General features: G+C 41.0%; 1 protein-coding gene across 6 annotated transcripts in view; it reads left to right on the top strand.

Moving 5' to 3' along the window:
- Positions 1 to 390: 390 nt before the first annotated feature.
- Positions 391 to 20621, top strand: part of ZDHHC17 (zDHHC palmitoyltransferase 17) — a 74756-nt gene continuing 54525 nt past the window's right edge. For all 6 annotated transcript variants that reach the window (XR_013958870.1, XM_080638877.1, XM_080638876.1 and 3 more), the window contains exons 1-2: positions 391 to 657; positions 20511 to 20614. Coding sequence is in view for 5 of the 6 variants with exons in the window: in XM_080638877.1 (XP_080495003.1) it covers positions 595 to 657; positions 20511 to 20614 (167 nt within the window). In the remaining variant the exon portion in view is untranslated. The remainder of the gene's footprint in view (positions 658 to 20510; positions 20615 to 20621) is intronic.

The following is a 20621-nucleotide window of genomic DNA, read 5'->3' as shown; positions in this document are numbered from 1 at the left end:
TACCTCACAAAACCTAAATTAGTAAGTATCCATTTCAAAAGATACTGGTATCTCCAAAAAGTGACAGGCTCCTCCAAACAACAAAGTATCTACCGAAACGTTTGCTTTCTCTTCGATCGGCGGCTGCCTGCCTCAGGGACGCCCAGCGAGGCTGCCGCTGCAGCCCCAAGGAGCCGGGGCTGGGTAAGGCCGGTCTGAGGGAAAGGAGGCGGGCAGACAGGCAGCGAAGGTCCCGCGCCGGCGATCCGTCAGCTGCGGCCGCCCGCTTTGAGATCCGCCGCTTACTCCGCCGTAGGGCTCCAAAGCCCGTTATCGCCGGCGCCGACCGCGGCTCCGGTAGGGGCGGTGCTCCCACAGCGGCTCTGCGGCACCGCCCCTACCGGAGCCGCGGTCGGCGGCGGCGCTGGCCGGCAGCCTGTGACAGCGGAGCCGGACGCACACCCCCTCACAGCCGCGTGCCCCCTCAGCGGGGCACCAAACGCCCTACGGCCACGCGCCCTTCGCCCGCCGGGGCGGGAAGGGGGGGTGAGAAAGTAAGCGCAGCGGGCGCGCGCACATTACCCGGCATGCAGCGGGCGCCGCGCTCGCACCAAGATGGCGGCGCCGCTAGAGGAGTACGAGAAAGAAGCGGGTTGCGTCCCCATTCTGCACCCGGAGGTGAGGGCACCCCGCCGGGAGGCGGCGACGGGCGGGCTCGGGGCGCGGCCGGGACGGCGCCCAGCCGCGGGAAGGGTGGTGGTGCGAGGCGAGCGGGCGGGGTGCGTGGAAGGCGGGAGGTGCGCCGCCGCCTCCTCCCGCTGCCGGCCTGGGTGTGCGCGGCGGCGGCCGGGGAGGGCAGGGCAGGGCAGGGCCGGGCCGGGCCGCGGCAGGGAGGTGGCTGGCCAGGAGGAGGATGCGGGTACTGGTGGAGGGGAACAGGGCTGCAGGCCCTCCTGTGGTGCCCTCCCCGGCAGTGGTGGTCTCGGCCGGGACCGTGTCAGGGGCTGAGGCGGGTGGTGGGGGCCCGGTTACCTCCTGGCCCGCGGCTGCCCCGCGGGCAGAGGCGGCCCGGGTGGTGCCTCAGCACTGGCGCCCCCGAGCAGCAGCGCTCGGTGTCCGGCCAGGCTCGGCGGCCGGTCCCGCCGCCCCGGGGGGTGCTGCGGCCCGTTAGACTGAGGGACGCGGTTCGGAGGAGGAAGAATAAATGTTTCTTGTTGCGTTTTATTGGCAGCGGCCTGCTGGTCTGGCCTGGTCCCATCCAGCCCAGCGCTCCCCGTGTGGCGTGGGGTTTATTTTGAAAGGAAACGGTCTGTCATTTCCAACGTGTTGGACAGGCAGTGGGAGGAATACTTATAGGTGATGTGTGGAGGTCGCTTCGTGACACATTTTTACCCTTCTTTTGTGCCACCTACCTTTGTCAACACCGTGAGCATTCTTCAGGACCGGTGCGATTGTTTTGAAATGTATTTTAAACAGTTTAGAAAATCTCTTACGTGTGGGCTTGTCACCTGATACATTAAGGATTGTAAGAAATGATTTTTCAGCCTACGAGAAAGATTAGTGGGTATGCCAGGCTCCAGTTTTTGCGAAGCAGATGGTACTCTTGTTCCTTAAACAACATCTCAAAGACACTTTTAGTTTTCTTGATGACTGAAGAGGCTTTATAGGCCTCTATGCAATTGTGTATCCTACCCACTCCTCTCTACCTCTCCAAATTGTGCTTGCTTATGACTTTAAAATAGACCTGTCTGTTCAGAAGGTTAACTAGCAAAGCAATGCAAATAGGTGTCTTGATATATATATTTTTTACTATTTTATTTTTTTAAAGTGATGTGCAAAGGCTGTTGCTACATGTTCCTTCAGACTAACTGGAGAAGTACCCTCATTTGCAGTGTCTGATGTTTTTCAGAAGTTACAGAAGTTTTCAGTAATGATCCAGATTGTTGGATGTTGATACTGTTTGAAAGAAAATGTTGTTAACTTGTGGAAACTTTAGGTGGGCAGTCAGAAATTATAAAATAGAATAAGAATTGTCTACAGGCTGTTAGAAAACAATTGTGTTCCCAAGATCGAAGACAGTATTTGTTAAATTAACTTTGAGTGATTACTATGTAGAGAACAAACGTGTCTCAGTTTAAATTGGGGTTTTTCACTAGTTGAGCAGTCTGGTAGAATTTTATACTGTTGCTTTGGTGTATAATGCTGAGTGTGTGTACAAAAGATATGGAAGGAAGTTAATACATACTGTGTTCTCTAACACCAGTGTGAATCTTTTACTATACAATAAATATCACTTGTCTGTCTAGTCTTGAAGGGGTTTTACTTGATTTTGCTGGAAATGCTGAGTGTTATCTGACTATATCTTATTCACAGGGTACTACTTACATGGATTTGAGTGGGTGTCCCTTAGTCCTTAAAAATCCTTTGTGCAGATAAGCTTTAAAAGAGAAGGATGTTTTTAATGTTGGTAGTGAGACTGGCTGTTAAAAGAGCATTTCTGGAGTGCTTGTTAAAAGCTTGAGGATTTGTTACTGTAGCAGTATTGTCACAGGACCTGCCCACAGAACAATGTAGTGCATCTGTGCTCAGTCATTTTTGAAGGTCAGGGGCCTTAATACTCAGTGATTTCCACTTTTAAAGAAAATAGCACCATGTCCTTATGTAAGTAGTGACGTTGGAGCATGTAATCAGTGCTTACATTGGTATACATATAAAAATGATGCTTTTTATAGGACTGTAAAAATCTCATGATTTCTTGCATTTCCTTCTATTACCTGTCATGCAGCTTTTTCAGATATTTTGTGTGTATTTTTTTTATTTTTAAATGAGACTTTCACTTCTTACTGTCTTTTTGTTTTGACTAATTTGGATTACATTCCAAGTTTTTTGATGGGCTTTTTTGGAAAGGAAATTTTCGCTTTCATATGGGCTCTATGGCTTGCATTTTGCCATGAGATATTATGAACACAATATTATCATTGTAGGAAAGATGTTCTTAGGAACAGTGGGAAAAAAAAATACTGGCGTGCTGTAAGATCTTTGTAAGATCTCAATGTTTATTTGTGAAAGGTTCATCTGAAAGTGGTGATTCAAGTAATTCTGATGAGAAGAGGTAGAAACACTGCGGAAAATATGAATGCCTTAGGAAACTGATGATGCGACTGCTTTTGGTGGGTTTTGTGTAGTATCTTTCTGGTTAAGTTCGTGGGCCTCTCTCCATCCCATGTGAAAGCAAGCTGAACTTATATAATAGCCTCTTGCTTCAAAGGATGTTTATTCTCTCATTCTGACCACAAGCTCAATATAGTATGTCAGTGTAGATCCCACTGTTTTCTGCTAGTAGTGTTGCAAGGTGACTAGTGGAACAGCGAAGCATATAAATATTTTTAGTGAGGAAGTACAGTAAGTAACATAAATTGCTCATGTAATACAGAATAATCTTATAGTATATGATAAATGGGTGAAAAAATGCTGGCTAACTAATCTTGGAAATAGTTGCTAGAGAGAATTATTCCTGAAAGTCTTACAGGAGTTAGTCTACTAGACTCAAGACATTTTTCATGAATTAATTGGAAGTAATAACAAAATTGCCATTAATATACCTTGCAGGCGAACACAATGGGTAGGTGCTAAGCAAGGAGGACAGCACAACTGTACAAAACCATCTAGAATTCATCTGAAGTTGTTCTAGCAAAATGAAGTGCACCTTTGTGCAGCCATATTCAAAGTAATGCATTGAAGGTAAGGAATGTAAGCATGGGATTGTATCCCTAACTTTACTGACTGGTAGGATATAAATATGAACAAGCAGTTCAGGAGAAGCTCCCAGTATAATGCTTTGATTAAAAAAAAAATATGTAATATATTCCTTGATATATCTTTTTTTTTTCTAAGGGTGGTTTACTGATGGGAGCAAGGAGAGCGTGTTGGCTGAGCATGTGTTAATACTAATGATGAAGTTTTGTCTTTAAAAGTCATTGTTAAACAAGGAAGAGTGTGGAAAAGAGTTAAGAAACAGTTTAGTAATGCCTTAATGCTTAAAAAGCCCCTGTTCATATTAACAGAAATAGTGAGAAGCATCTTTTCCCCCCCCCCCCCCCCCCCCCCCATGTGACTACTTTCTTACTGAGATGCAGTGCTTTATTCAGTTTATACTTAACAAAGCTCCAGTGGCTGGAGAGTGAAGCTGAATGGCATCAAATTGAAAAGTAGAAATGGTAAATGGTGAGAGTGAGTAGTCATCGTAAAGAAGGAAAGAGGACAGGGCTGGATTTTACCAGCTGTTAATGTTTTCAGCTTGAGTTTGGATGTTTTTCTACAGACCAAATGAGAGCTTTCGACTTCTGCGTATGGATAAGTGTTGTTGTTTCAAATCTGTGAATACAAGCGAGTGTAGATGTTTGGGGTGACAGATTCTGTAGGTGATATGGCACCTCTTACGTATACTTGAATCCTTCGGCAGGATTGTGGAGTGTGTGGATGACCAAAGAGAGGGAGTCCTGTGGGTGTATATCTTAAGACGTACATGGCATTGGCTGCCCTGCAGTGTGATACGGTAGCTACAAGAGAGGGAGAGCCTCCATACTGTGCCTGGGATGGCACAGTAACATAGTGCTGTATAGTGCCTGCTAGTTTGTTTCCTTCTTCAGGTTTCTGGTGACAGTTACAATGGCAAGCTCTGCTTCAATTTATACAGTGTAGCCCTACCATGGGAATGCTACTCAATACTGTTTGCACTTGTTATTTGAGTAAATGATCGTAGTAGGCCGCCTGACTTTAAATTCTTAGGATCTTCTAAACAAGAACAACTTCCTGACTATCGTGTGGAAAGTGGTAGGCTTGGATGGTTTGTTTTGAAATCTAAGGAGGGGGGTTGGAAATCTTTAAAAAACTGATTTTGTTTGTATTGCTCCTTTTTGTTTGGAAAATATTCTTGGTGTGTGTGGCCTAGTATGTCCTGAACTACCAAAGGTGTTTCAGCTGTTCAGGGCTGCGTCTCCTCCAAAATGGTAAGAATTTTTACTGGGGAGGAAGATCTGTTTTGTTACTACTGTGTAGTGCATCCACCATTGTCCTTAGGCTTATGGGGTGTGTTCAAGAGAGGTGGAAGTTATCAATTAATCCCAGCTGAAACACTTAATTTCGATCTTTGTTTCTCTCTCTGTGGTTCAATTTGTAACTACCTAGGAAGTTAGAAGCACAGTATCTCCTTGTAGTCTTTGGCGGTGGTGTGAAGAAAATAGGTAAACTTATTGTAGATAGCTTTGGCTCTAATTTCTTCTGTTTAAAATGCTAGTGAAAGGCCTGATTTTACAGTCCAGCTGTATCCCCTGTGGAATTCTGTTGATTTTGTGTGGGGCTGTATGAGGTTGCAGTTTGTTCTTAATTGTTCTGTAAAGGTATGGGACTTTGTAGTTTAGTTAGGATCACTCCAGGGACTAAGCTTACACCTGTAAGCTTATTCAAAGACCAGTTATTGTTTACTGGTATTACTAAGAGTAGAATGGAACCATGGAGTGTCAGGCAGATTGGCGTGCTTATTATTGAAGCTTGAGTCTTGCTTCATGGCTTACATTTAGCCTCCTAGTTTGAGGCCAGAGGAGGCTGCAGATCTAATCCACCCTTCTAATGCAGGCATTCAGGATTCTTTAATGAACTAATTCTCTTTATAGGCAGGATACTACTTATAAAGCAAACAGGAAAATAAACAAAATCCAACAGTAACAAATATTATTGTATGGCTGGGAAAGTTGCCTCCAAATTTAATTAGTCTAAGACCTAAACCTGTTTTCAGTCTGAATTTAATTCGTTTCTGTTCATTACATCTTGAGGGATACCTATCCAAATACATTATGTCTGTATTTATTTAATATGCTGATGATTATCAGATCCTGCACTGTTGTTATGGTCTGCAGCCATACTGACCCTTTTGAGTCTCTTGTGAAGTCCTGTGTCCTGGGTTCAGCAGCAGCAGTCAGTTTTTCTCCTTCTTAGTAGCTGGTGCAGTGCTGTGGTTTTGACTTTTGGCCTGGGAATAATATTGATAAAGCCGATGTTTTCAGTTGCTGGTCAGAATGTTTACCCTGACCAAGGACTTTGTGAGTCTCATGCTGTGCCAGGGAGGAGGAGAAGCCGGGAGGAAGCGGGGACAGGACACCTGACCCAAACTAGCCAAAGAGGTGTTCCATACCACAGCACGTCATGCTGGGGGATGTAACTGGGAGTTACCCGGAAGGGCACGTCCTCTTTTCTGTCGGGCTCATTTCTGGTGGGCAGTATCGTATTCTCTTCCCTTGTTATTTCTCTTATCATTATTATTATTGGTAGCGGCGGTAGTGATTTGTGTTATACCTTAGTTACTGGACTGTTTTGATCTCAACCCGTGGGAGTTACATTCTTTCGATTCCCATCCCCATCCCTCTTGGGGGGGTGGGGAGGGAAGTAGACTGCGTGGTTCTAATTTACGGCCTGGGCTTAAACCATGACATCCTGTTCTTTCATTCTTTCAGTGTTTTCATGGCATTGCTCTGAGTGCAATAGCTGTTGTAGTGTACTCAAAACCAAAGCGCTATTCTAGTAGTCATACCAGGGCCAGTTGCTGTAGTAAAGCAACTTCTGCATTCTTGCTCAGCATTCCCCATATGTAGAAATTGTTGTACTGATCCTGCTGGAAACAGCATTGCATTGGAAGCTTGTGCCTAGATGATTACCCATCTCAAAGTCTTTTTGGTGCTTTCTGGATAGTTTCCAGGATGGGTCTTCATTTTAGATATGACTTTACTACTGTTAGTATGTAAAATAACCTTATTCTGGCCTCTCCCAACCTTCCCCAAGTAATATAAGCTGCATGGTGTGAGAAACAGAGTGTTATGTAGCCTTCTCCCCACAGTTGTTCACCACTAACCGTTGTTTACTCCTAGGTTGCAGACAATCATGAAATAAAGTGGGGTGAAATACAAGCTCTGTAGGATGCTTAGTGTCCCCTCAGTACGGTTTTTCATATTGACAGTACCCTAAGTTTTAAAAATGTGAGCTACTGAAAAGACCAAGAGAGGGTCTTTTTTCTGCTAGCATAGTCCTTAACCAGGACAGTATGTATAATAGTCACAAAACAAATCACAAGAATAAAGCTTGTTCACCTCTAGTTTTTAAGACTTGCAAGATAGAGCACATGAACTTTCTGTATATTCTAATTTCTTAATCAAAATATCAGACAATACTACATTAAACACCTTTGACATTGACTGTGTTTGACCATTACTACTTCTTTATCATCTGGAAGTGCTGGGTTTATTTTTCTGTGAAGACATAATACTTAGCATTACTAGTTTTTGCTTTTTTGTTAGTTCTATATCAAACCTAGAAAAGGCAGCACTAAATTAAAATGGAAACCATTTATAATCCATAATCTTTTATCCAGATCATGAGAGTTTCTTCAGACTTAATGAAAAACAATGTTCACATCTTTTGGACTGTATGGTTGCCTAACCAGCCTGTACTTTAAAGGAGTTTAATAATATTTGTTGTTATATTAGGAAGCATTTTATCATGGCAACAGGATAGGATTTAAATTTTCTGGCTTTTTCCCTCCTGTTTTGTTCTGCACAAATCCAGGTAGATGACGTCAACTGCTCTGCCCCTGTCCATCAGTTCTGTAGCCCCATCATAGAAGGCCACCAAATTGGTCAGGCAGGGTTTCCCCTTAGTGAAGCCATGCTGGCTGTCACCAACCACCTCCTTGTTTTTCATGTGCCTTCCAGGAGAATCTGCTCCAAGATCTTGCCAGGCACAGAGGTGAGACTGACTGGTCTATACTTCCCCGGGTTATCCATTTTCCCCTTCTTGAAAATGGGGGTTATATTTCCCTTTTTCCAGTCGTCGGGAACTTCACCTGACTGCCATGATTTTTCAAATATAATGACCAGTGGCTTGGCAACTTCATTCGCCAGCTCCTTCAGGACCCGTGGATGGATGTCGTCAGGTCCCATGGACTTGTGTACGTTTAGGTTTTTAAGATGGTCTCGAACCAGATCCTCTCCTACAGTGGGCCTAGGGTCTTCATTCTCACAGTCCCTGCGTTCACCTTCCAAGACTTGGGTGGTGCAGTCAGAGCCTTTGCCAGTGAAGACCGAGGCAAAGAAGTCATTAAGAACCTCAGCCTTCTCCAAATCCTGGGTAGCCAGTTCTCCAGATATGTTCCGAAGGGGGCCTGCGTTGTCCCTAGTCTGTCTTTTACTCGCTACGTACCTGTAGAATCCCTCCCTGAAATAAATTATTAAATATTTTAACTTATTAAATATTAATTTTTAACTTATTAAATAGTTTCAAGTTGTTTGGGTTTGTGTTTTTACTGACAGTTCTATCATTCTCATGTTGTAATCTTGACAACTTTTGTCCATTTCTTTTGTTGTTTGGATGCTCCTTGCCCGGTAGGGTTATGGATGTCTTGTATCCATTCGCTTGCTTTTCAGTTTTCCTTATTTTTCCACTTTGTCATGCTCACTGTCAATGCTTCTCTTGCCGTTTTACATGATTGTTTTTACAGTTGTTCTCACTTCTCTTGTAAACTACAGTTTTTCATCACTTTGGGCTTTTTCTCAATGGTAATAATGTGGCTTCTCAGGCGTCTAGTAAAACACCTAAAACAGATTTCAACTATTTGGAGTTTTAGCTCTACATATTTTCTTCAGATTTGGGCAGTAATTGATTTTTAACTTTGTGAAGTAGGCACTCTTAAAGTATCAGTGGTAAATATCTGGTTTGACCTGAATTTGTGTTGACTCAGTTTGCCTTTACTTGTTAAACATAGATTTTATTCCTCTCAGATTTCACAGGTTTTAAGTCTTTCAACAGCATTTGTTTCACTGTGTTTACCTGTTTGTTCAGGATAGTAATGAGGCATTATAAGCGTGGAAGAGGGTTACATTTTAACTTTGCAGAATCCAGTTTATGGAAATAAAGAGGAAAATGTTTTTTTGCTGTTTGCTTGAAAATTGGGTGGTATTGCCATTGATACTGATATGTTTAGATGGGAGCAGCCTCAGTAATTGATATTTCAGCATGCACGCTGTCCTCTGCTGTTTTTCGAAGACAGTATGACATAAAGAACTGGCTTTCATAGCAGCCTTGTAGTTGAAAGAAACACAGGGATCTCTTACGCGTGAGACAGTAGAACAAAGTCAAAAGCTTTTTCTAAGTCGTAGGGAGTCTGGCTCAACTGAACCCTCAGGCCTGTCATGCCTAGTACGTGGTGTAACATTAGACTACAATTTGTCTTGTGCAGTTTTCAAATCTAGTAATTTCTTGCTACACTTGTAGATGCCCTTAGGTCTTTAGATGTGTTTCCTTGATTGTGTTTGTAAGGGGAAAGGTGCTCAAAATGGGGTTAAGTAGGAATGCTCTGGTCAGAGCTTGGAAAGCTGCTCAAGACCAGGGGAAGGTGAAGATGACTTGAGGAGGGACTGCAGTAGCAAGAGAGGAAAGACATCAGAGTGTGCTGTGAAAACACTTGTGTTGCTGGCTTTAAAGGGTGTGGTTTTGAAATTGAGTTTAAGCTGGTCTAAAGCCATGGTGAAACGCAGACACAGTCCTTTACCTTTCCTGGGATTATCTCTTAAAGTTGTGTGGCCAGTAGGTGAATTGGGATACTTGCTTTGTGAGTTAGACCCTAACTGAAACCATTTCTGTGCTGTTGTGAGAACTGGTAAGAGGTAATGGAAGATGGGCAGCCAGGACTGTGGGTCTGACCACTCCTCTTGAGGGCAGGTCAGTTTTAGCTTGACTTCAGCTAGTTATGAAACTTACCTTTAAACACTTCCAGGTGCACACGTTTATCAATGATATTTGTGTGGTCCCAGGATAAGCCAGTTCAGGAAAGCGAATCAGTAGAAAATGCATCCAACTAAAAAACCCCTAAAGATTATGTGTCTCTTGTGCCAGTTCACCCAACCTACTCATTGCGGGATCAAGTGTGCTACAGTACCAGCAGGAAGGTACAGGGTGACCTGATTGGAAGCTTAGGAGTTGGATAGAATAGAATCATTGTGAACTGTCACACCATAGATTTACTAAGCTGTGTCACATATGCTGCAGAAAAAGTGACTATCAACATGACTAGAAGCACCTTTCATGCACTTCCTAGTTGTGGTAGGTGAACCAGCTTGCGTTTATCACAGATGGGAATGAGAGTTTGCTTAGTTGGCTCCATTTGCTGATTCAAAGTGGTGGTGGGAATGGTGAATTGAAGTATTCCAAGAGGACAAAGTGCAATTTGTGCTAACTTTCTTTTTTTTTCCGTATCTGCCAAGGAGAAAAGAGGCCTCATGGCTAGGTAAGGCTGACTGCTCTTTCTGTCATATGCACCTGCCAGTGCTATGATTCTTGATCTAATTTTTTCCACTGTTCCTCAGAGATGAGTTAGCTATAAACTCATGAAGCAACGGAATTTACCTTTGAGTGTGGTTTTGGCAAATACTTGCTGCATAAAGCAGAACCTTCAGTATACTTTTTTAATATGTGATATTACCAGGTTTGAAAATTTAATGAATAGTATTGATTTTTGAAAAAAGAATTTTCTGAGTATCCTTTTCTAGGAATTTTAAAAGAAGAGTTTGGCTTTTTTCCTTCAAATAGCTGAGGATCAGGATTGAGCTAGATACGTGCTTAAATGTTTTTTTGAAACTGAGCACTTAAAAGTGTAATGCATGTTTGATTTTAAGTTAATCTCATGATGACTGAATGCTAATGCTAGGTCTCTCAGGTATTTTTTTTTATGTGGAGAAGTCCCTAAGCTCTTATGCCCTGGGGCTCAGTCTATTGAAATCACTTGGAAAAAAATACAGGCTTATTTCTGTTGAAATACCAATGTTTTGGCTAAGAACACAATGCAACACCCCTTGAAAAGTAAAAAATAATTTATGTACATGTTATTGTAAATTGCTGACTAAACCAAAACTTTAAAGTAAACTTTAAACCATAGTATTTTAATCTTGTTACCTTTACAGATGCTAGCAAGCACAGCTGTTTTAAATAACACTTGCTGGTGGCACTGTATGTGCAAATACAAAGCCTCTGAAAAGGCTACTTGTGAAGCTATTCCTTCCTGAAGTATAACACTGTTCAGTTTAGGAGCATCTGTAAGTAAATGACTAGAAAGCACTCCATTGGTTGTGTTTGCTTTGAAGAAGCAAAACTTGCTCATTAACAGTTGTGCCTTAAATCATGTGATCTCTGACCTCTGCATAGAGTGGCTGGATTAAGGGCTTGAGTTGAGCATGTCTGACTTGTTATGTAAAAAATGAGATCTACACTGGAGTGTGTGCAGGATTATTCTCTGTGATTGCTGAGTGTTGCTTGTGGGTGAAAGTCTGTATTGGCAAAAGGACTTCATTATGTTTGAGATGAACATTTTCTCAATCTATCTCGCCACTTTTTAAAGCATTGTCAACTAAAACTGTGACTTGTTTACAAATAAAAACCTCAGTGTATGTCCTGGGTTCAGCAGCAGCAGTCAGTTTTTCTCCTTCTTAGTAGCTGTTGCAGCACTGTGTTTTTGACTTTCAGCCTGGGAACAAAGCTGATAACACAGGTGTTTAGACTGACCAAGGACTTTGTGAGTCTCATGCTCTGCCAGGGAGGAGGAGAAGCCGGGAGGAAGCAGAGACAGGACACCTGACCCAAACTAGCCAAAGAGGTATTCCATACCACAGCACGTCAGGCCCAGGATGTAGAACTGGGGGCCCGGAAGGGCTGGATCATGGCAGGGTGGGGGTGAGGTACCGGTCGGTGAGCGGTTGTATTCTCTTCCTTGTTATTTCCTTTATCATTATTACTATTAGTGGTAGCAGTAGTGATTTGTGTTATACCTTAGTTATTAAACTGTTCTTATCTCAACCCGTGGGAGTTGCATTCTTCTGATTCTCCTCCCGGTCCCTCCAGGAGCGGAGGGAAGAAAGGTGGGGGGGGAAGTGGACTTCGTGGTTCTGATTTACGGCCTGGGCTTAAACCACGACAGTGTATTAGGTGTGGATTTTTTCCTGTTGTGTATGTATTCTACAGTTAGCTTCTCCAGGGATTTTCATAAACACATCTTTTCTTCTGGCATGTCAAGAAACTGTGTAATAGGCCAAAAAATATGGGAGGGAAACTAAACAGACTTCACAGGATGCTGTCAAATGTGGAAAGTAATGGAAGATGGTGACAGAATTGACATTGAATGGAAGAGTTTTTTGTTATGTCATACTTATTCTGTGTAATTTAATGGTATAATAGGAGCAGGGAGAATCCCAGCATAAATTGTAAGGGTCAGCCTAAGGCAAGTCTGATAGTATATATTTGCAAGACAAACACTGAACTGTGGGATTTCATGGTTTTTGGGTTTTTGGTTTGGTTTTTTTTTGCCTTTTTTTTATGTATAATATAACCAGTTAGGGTTAAAAAAAAGTAAATAAAATGGCACATTTATTTCATGGAGAATGTAATCTGGTTTAGATGGAATTTTTCTTGCATGTGTAAGCTAAACTGAAGGTGTATATGCATCATCATATTGCATTCAGCTCTGGGACCCCCAACATGAGAAAGATGTGGACCTGTAGGAGCAAGTCCAGAGCAGGCTATGGAGATACTCTGACGGCTGGATCACCTCTCCAGGTTGAGAGGGTTGGGTTGTTCAGGCTGGAGAAAGCTTCAGTGAGATCTCAGAGCAGCCTCTCAGTGCCTAAAAGTGGCTGACAATAGAGCTGGAGAATTACTTTTCAGAAGGGCATGTAGCGATAGGACAAGGGGAAATGGCTTTAAGCTGAAAGAGGGTAGATTTGGACCAGATATTATGAAGAAGCTCTTTACTGTGAGGGTGGGGAGGCACTGGAACAGGTTGCCCGCTGAAGCTGTGGCTGCCCCATCCCTGGCAGTGTTCAGGGCCAGGTTGAACAGGGCTTTGAGCACCCTGGTCTAGTGTGAAGTGTCCCTGCCCATGACAGTTTGAACTGTGCGAGCTTTAAGGTCCGTTCCAACCCAAACCATTCTGTGATCTCAGTTCACAAAATCTAACAGCTCACAGCTACTGAAGGCTTTGACTCCTCAGATTGGGGAACCTATACAGCCCTGCAGAATTCTTTTTTTCTGGCTAGGACCTCACGTGAATATGATAAAGATCAGAAGCTCCCACTTGATGACAGGCAAGTTAGTCAAATTAGCTGCTACTGGTTTCACCCTAAACTTAATTTCTTTCTAGAAAAGAAAAAGCTACTCTTCTTACACCTGTAAAGAATTAAATGTGATTCTCTCTGAAATTAAGACATGATCACTTTAGCATCTATTTCTGTTCCTTTCTTTGCTACGGAATTAGGTGAAGGGGTAGATATCAGGAAATTGTTACAAATTTTAGAAGAGGAACTTCCATTTAAAATGTTAAAATAAATACCAGCACTTTTTCTTGTAGGAATGTGATGAATTGATTTGCTTGCACTTATTTTGTGAGCATTTTTCTATTAATGTTAGTGTGTGAGTGGCTAGTATTTCTGTGTATATAAACTAATGTGGGTGTTTCTAATATGCAAATGACTATAAATACATTTGTAGAGCTTCTTGCACTGCCTCAAAAGTAGGAGCAAAAATGAGAAAGCTTACTGAAAAGCACTATATTCTAACAAATGAAGAACAGAGAAATTGAACACAAATACAGGGGAAGGAATTCTTTAAGATTAACCTCCAGTAGTCCATCTTAAATGTAACATACATGAGTATTATTTTACTGTTTAACTAACCTGAAATAGTTGCAGTCCTTTCCAATTTTACAAGTATTCTTTCAACTGCAGATGGATATGGAAATAGTAGTCATAAAAAAACCTCCACAATCTATGGTTTCTTCTGTTTCATTAAGAAACGAAGGCAATAACATGCAGTATTTTTTGGAAGGTTATGCTTTTATTTCTAATCTTTATTTTAGAGCATGCTAGTATTTTCTCTTTATGTGTCAATTTTCTTGGTCACTATTCAGAATTGGAGTGTCTGATCATGGTATTGCTTCCTTGTAGCGATATTGCATAATGTTAAAGGAAAAGCAGTTTTAGCCATCTGTTAATGCCTACCAGAGCCATGTGTGGCAGCTGTAAGTAGCAGTATTTTCCTCCCTTCCTTATGTCCAAGCAGGCATATTGACCTGTTCGTATCCTCCTGCTATACAGAATTGCAAATTATGAAATTGTTCACTAAGAATAATTCAGACTTGGACATCTTATTCTTTCAAGTGTAGCTGCTTGGTTTTTTTATTATGAGTACTGCTCTCAGAATTCTCCTTAACCTTATTTAATTTTGGCTTTTTATTGGAAAAGATTAAAAGATTTGAGTATTGAGGGCAAATGAACATAACTTTACTTGCGTATGTAGTTGTGAAGAGAATTGATTGGGAATGCCACTACTCTTAGTGCTCATTCTTGGGAGCTGTGCTTACTGCACGCACACCCTTCTTTCTTTTTTTCTTCGGAGTTACTTTTCATGCTTTGCTTTATTTTCTGCTTCCCCAGCTTACCAGTGCTATTTTCCAGAATAAGTTCCCTTTTCTCCTCTTCTGTGTTGTTTCTGTTTTTCCTAAGCGCCCATTTTTCTTTTTAGCCTTATTCTCACTCTTCTGAGGTTTTTCCTACCCTGCATTACTTACGCATCTGTGCAAGCAGTCTGCACATTTTGTGGCTAATGAATGATGGCAGACTAGTCACAGATGCACATGAGCGATAGGGCACTGTCAAAGGATAGTCAGTGAAGAGAGAAGCTCATCTAGAAAGACTGACCCTTGGTAGTAATTGGTAAACCAAATTTGATTTTTATAAATAAGTAAAATCTGTCTTTTTTGAAGCCTTCTAAGTCAACCAGTTCTGCCAGTTTCTAGAAGTAGCATCATTTTCTTTATCCTGTCAGCTTGACTTCCTTGAAAAATTAAAAGCTGGAGTGTGTTGTTCTATGATTACTTAGTCAAATTAACAATTGGCAGCTGCCAGAATGTTCCTGCTATCTTCTCTTTACTTGCATTTACTTTATCTGTGGCTCTGGAGCCTGTCTTTTCACAGGAGAAACAGCTTTAACTTGCTGTCTTAGTCTTGTTTAATTTTTTCCCCTGGAATTAATTGAGCTCACTGTGACCATGTCTCTGAGTACCCAAGCTAGCTTGAGTAAGGCAGCAGGGGCACAGAGCCAAGAGCAGTGGGGAAGAGTGGGCAGAGAAATTACCTTTCTTTTTTAGCAGTGGTAAACTGATAATTTGGCTCAAGTCATGCTTGGAAATGGCTTCTTGAAACAGATAAAATAAGTAGATTTAGTGTTTGCAACCTGCTTATTGTAAATCAGTGAAGGCCTCTCCTCTTCTACTTTCCATTTAGTTTCCTTTCAGCTGTGCAGGAGCCATTGTCAGTAGAGATTAAAATATCAACAAATAAATGTGTTTGGATTTCAGTTAGTTTTTAATCTCTGAATTAGCTGTTAGTGTTTCTTAACAGTGGATCATCATTGTAAAGTTAAATTCTCCTGGAATAAAAATTTTCATCATGGAAGTAAATATTTTAACACTTTGGAATATTGTTGAAGGCATCTGTGAATGTGGTACCTATTCTTGGGTGAAAACATTATGTTGTTACTTTGTTATCAATCTGTTATGATTAAAAAAAGTATTAGTTTCAAGAATTTTAGCTATTTTGCTAAAATTTGCATGAGGGTGTATGAATTTAGAAGAGATTCATTCTTTGCTGGTTTAGGTGAGATCTTAAAAGACCAAATGGTGACAGTGAAACTGACGATACTCAAAGTTCTTTGAAAGGCACAATGTAAATGTGAGATAAATGATATTTTTCCACTTTTTAAATGCTTGTTCCTTTAATAAATGTGGACAAGTAATCTAGATGAGTGTAAGATTTTTAAGCAGAGCTTTATTTTCTGTCCAGAAGGTTGGAGGAAGTAATCTGTATTTTGTGTGTTTTAATCTTCTGTTAAACCCTCAAAGTAGTTGCTTCCTGAATGTTGTACTTGCAGTGTCTTTCTAGCTTAGCTGCTGCTGCAGAATGACTAACATTAGGCAAGCTCACTCCTGAGGTTGGTCCTAGTGAGGCTGAACAGGATGTGTGATGGTGCCTGGGCACTGTCAGCTTTGTTCAGGCAGCTGCTGCTGACTTAAAGCTGTGCCTGCACATATTATGACAGCCTTTGGTGGTTGTGGCTGCGTTGAAGCCGTTATATATTTGGTTAGCAAGGCGTATAGAGTGATATCCCCAGCTTTTTTAATAGCAGTCCTTTAAATTGCCCTGCTAAACACTTAAAAATACAGAACTTGCCAAAGAAGGGGGTGGGGAGGTAAAGTGTTTGCTAGTTATTCAGCTTTAGCAGGGTTTTATTCTAAGCCATGTCTATTGCTTTTATTTTAAGCCATATCTTATAACAGGTGAGTATTTGTACATTTATGAGGAGTTTTAGTGTGTATACTTTCTAACTAACTTGTTAGTCTTTATTTCTTTCTAAATCATTCTTTCTAGAATAAGTAGGAGAAATTACCTTTCTGTATTTATGCCCTAGCCCTGCACACGATTTTCAGAGCCTGAAAAAAATTCTTTAGGAATGAAGAGGCACTTTCCTGTTGCTGGCTGCTGCCTTGCCTCCTGTATTTTGCCTTGCCAGCTAAGCATAGTGTGTAACAGTGCTGTTTGCAGTGACTGGATTCACCCAGTCACTGATAGGTGATTTGGACCAAGTATTACTGTGATTCAAAAAATCCAGGCTCTCTTTTACCTTAATTCCTGGCAGCTTGTTGACTTAGGAGCTCAAAAGTCGCTCTGCAGATCATGGTCATAAACTAGGTGCTTAAAATGCTGGTTAAGAGTTAGTTACATCCTGTAGAATAGCACTGATAGTAGCCAGCATGCTGCTACTATCAAGTTGCATGGATAATGCCAAGTGATACATTTTGACTCTTAAGCTTGGGAATCTGCATGCAGACTGCAGAGAACTGAGTGTATTAGGTGAGGATTCAGATTTGATATGCTCCTGGAATATGTCTTAAGTTATTTGCTTCCAAAATGAGTCATATTTGCATCAACTTTTCAGGTGAATCTAAAGTCATCCTTTTTCCACAGTTAACACTGTTTAGAAGACTCTTGTGTGATGTTGGAGGCTGTGATGTTTGTATACCTTTCAGGATTTTAGGAATTGTTTCACCTGGTCTTACCTGTAAAATACAAGTTCAACTCTCTTAGTAAATCAGGAAACTTAGGGTTCACTTCAAGTTTAGATCTGTCATGAGTCTTTATATGAAATAAAGACTCATGCTAATGTATGTTCTAGTGGAAAAGGAGACAACCGTTTCTTGCTTACTGATTTAGTTGTCAGGCAGTCATATTTGTCATCATCTTAAATCTAACTTTGGAATCACTTAATCTATTTTGCATTATTGTCATCTGGAAGTTTCAGCATAAAAAGAGTAGTTCAGAGGTGCTATCGGTACAAAAGGAGGTTAAAAATGATGTCATTTTGAAAGTTAAGGGTACTGTCATTACCTCTAGTCCTTAGTAAAAGTTGTTAAGCTGTAGGAGGGGATAAGGAATGTCATCTCTTACTGTTTTGAATTTACATGGTTAATAATTAATACTTAAGATTTTGCTGTATTCCCATAAACCTTTTTGTGAAAGTACTAGTATCAGAAGGCTGTGGTTTCTTGATGACTTTAGGCTGAAATGAATTTATAATTCTTGTCAGTGGACAGCTGTCTTGACTGGCTACTGCAGGCTCAAGGGAACAGAAGCCTAGCTGGTGTGCTTAAAGTGCTCAGAAAAATGCAGCTTAAGAGAAATAAGTGTTCCCTGGTAAATTAACATCTGCCTGAAAAATAACCCAGGTTTCTCAGTTTGCTTTTAATAATTGTTAGGTAATGCAAAGAGAGAGCTTTCCTCTTCCAGCAGCTGTGGAAAGCAAAGAAATACATTGAACCATTGAACTACTCTCAGGTGCTGCAGGACAATGAATTTCCTTTATCTATTTGCAGTCTGACCATTGCAATTTGATATGTAAAATCCTGTTGCAATTGTGTGGTGTAATAACAGGTGAACAGAGATTGTATAAATCCTGCCTTTTTTTTTTTTTTTTCTTCTCTAATATCAGAGAAGAGAAAATCATGTGGGACAAAATAATGAATTTATTTAGTCTTCTCTTTTATTTTACCTTTTTTTTAATAGTAATGTCCTCTGGTATCTTTTCCAACATCTTTTCTTCAGATAACACTGTTGTCGTGGTTTAAGCCCAGGCCGTAAATCAGAACCACGAAGTCCACTTCCCCCCCCACCTTTCTTCCCTCCGCTCCTGGAAGGACGGGGAGGAGAATCAAAAGAATGCAGCTCCCACGGGTTGAGATAAGAACAGTTTAATAACTAAGGTATAACACAAATCACTACTGCTACCACTAACAGTAATAATGATAAAGGAAATAACAAGCAAGAGAATACAACCGCTCACCAACCGGTACCTCACCCCCACCCTGCCATGATCCAGCCCTTCCCGGAACTCTCAGTTCTACATCCTGGGCATGACGTGCTGTGGTATGGAATACCTCTTTGGCTAGTTTGGGTCAGGTGTCCTGTCCCTGCTTCCTCCCAGCTTCTCCTCCTCCCTGGCAGAGCATGAGACTCTCAAAGTCCTTGGTCAGTCTAAACATTCTGACCAGCAACTGAAAACATCAGCTTTATCAGTATTATTCCCAAGGTCGAAAGTCAAAACACAGCACTGCACCAGTAGAAAAAATGACTGCTACTGCTAAACCAGGACAACTGTCTAATGTAGTAGCTGGGTGAAAATAAAGGTTTGGTTAAGCTGTTGCCTTCCTCAAATACAAAGTTGAAGCTGTGCTTTTGGGTAGTAAGAGAATTCTTTGTAATGTGTAGTTTGGATGACAGCAGATGCCCTGTTAACACTTTTAGGCTCTCCTGAAAAGATGGCAACAGAGCAACCTTTCTGCTAGGCTGGCAATGCTTAACTGATTAATATAGTTAGTTTTACAGGCTTAGAAAGAAAAAGTGTATGCCACAAAATAACATTGTGCTCAAGGAAAGATGCACTCTCCTGATTGTTTAGGTGCTGTGTGAAATCGAAAAAAAATATTTCTTTAAAGAAAAATCTATGCATTAGAATAGACCTGTTTTGAAAATGAAGGCGTTTGCTGTGCTAGTTCTCAGTGATGTTATGTACTTGGTTTAAAAGCTCTAAACACTTGAATTTCTTGAATTTTTTTAATATATAAAATGTCGTAAGTGTTCAAACTATACAAGTGACTACATTAATTTAGTACAATTTAGTGCGACAAAATGTACGTAACACATTAGATTTGATTATTTTTTTAAATTTCCTTGATATGTAACAAGTACAAACATGTTCAACTGAAGTTACTCTGTTTTGAGATTATTACTGAGAGCTTTGGGATTTGCAACTAAACTACCTTCTTGATAGTTTACTCCAGAAGTTCGTTACTGGGAGGGCAGTGAGGCACTGAACAAGTTGCCCAGAGAAACTGTGGCTGCCCCATCCCTGGCAGTGTGCAAGGCCAGGTTGAATGGGGCTTTGAGCAACCTGGTCTAGTGGAAGGTGTCCGTGGCAGGGGGGTTGGAATACTTCTCATACTTTTTTACATGTCAGTGCTGAACTGCACGATTGATACAAAGGCAGTCAGCTGCAGTACTTGTAACAAATGGAAAAGTGTGTAGCAGCTGTGTAAAATCCATTGTTCAATTTTAGCTTGCTGAGCTAACCTTCACATGCATGTAGTTTGTAAAGAAAAATGGCATCTTTCTGCCCTAGTGATCTGTCAGTACAGTGTTTTAATATAAATTCCACCAAGGGAAACATTGAGAGTTGAAGTGTTGCCTTTCTTCAGAAGAATTAAGTTTGTAGGGAGCTGTATCTGGCAAAGAACGTGTCATGGTTGTGTCATTGATTTCTGAGATCCATAGATTAAACGTAAAAAGATTACCTCTAGAGCTGGGACTGGAGTTGAAGAATCAATAAAGTATTAGTAGGTTCTAGTCACTGGCATTAATTATTCCCAATTAGTTTTCTAGAAGGTACATGACTATGCTATTTGAAGGATAACATTTATCTGTGGTAGAGTAAGACTTCATGAGTTTATGGCCAGTAGCTTTTTTTAGCTATGCTACATTGCATTTATAAACCCCAAAATCTAAAACTAAGCAAAAGAAATTACTGTTACTTTTTGTTAACCTTTTATAAAAATACTCCAGTGTAGGCTTTAATGGAACTCTGTTATTACTAGTCGTGTTTCCTGGGAGATGTTGGAAATCTACACTAGAGAATGCGGTGGCCTGCTTTGCAAGATGTAGAAATGTGGCTAGTCAGCTTACCACCCGCAAATCTGAGTAGCTTTATAGTTCACTGAACTGGGTACTGGGTTTAGTTTGCTTACAGCATTATTATTATTATTATTATTATTATTGTTTGAGCAACTTCAGTAATTCTGATTTTGGTATTCTAATAGCAAGTTTTGTCTTTTTTAGGAAATAAAGCCTCAAAGCCATTACAACCATGGATATAGTGAATCTCTTGGACGGAAAAGCCACATTGATGACTACAGCACTTGGGACATTGTCAAAGCCACACAGTGAGTT

Source organism: Psittacula echo (genome assembly GCF_963264785.1).
Source record: "Psittacula echo genome assembly, chromosome: 1".
Classification (NCBI taxonomy): domain Eukaryota; kingdom Metazoa; phylum Chordata; class Aves; order Psittaciformes; family Psittacidae; genus Psittacula; species Psittacula echo.
Note: the sequence above shows the minus strand (reverse complement) of the source record. Positions and strands in the feature narration are given on the sequence as shown.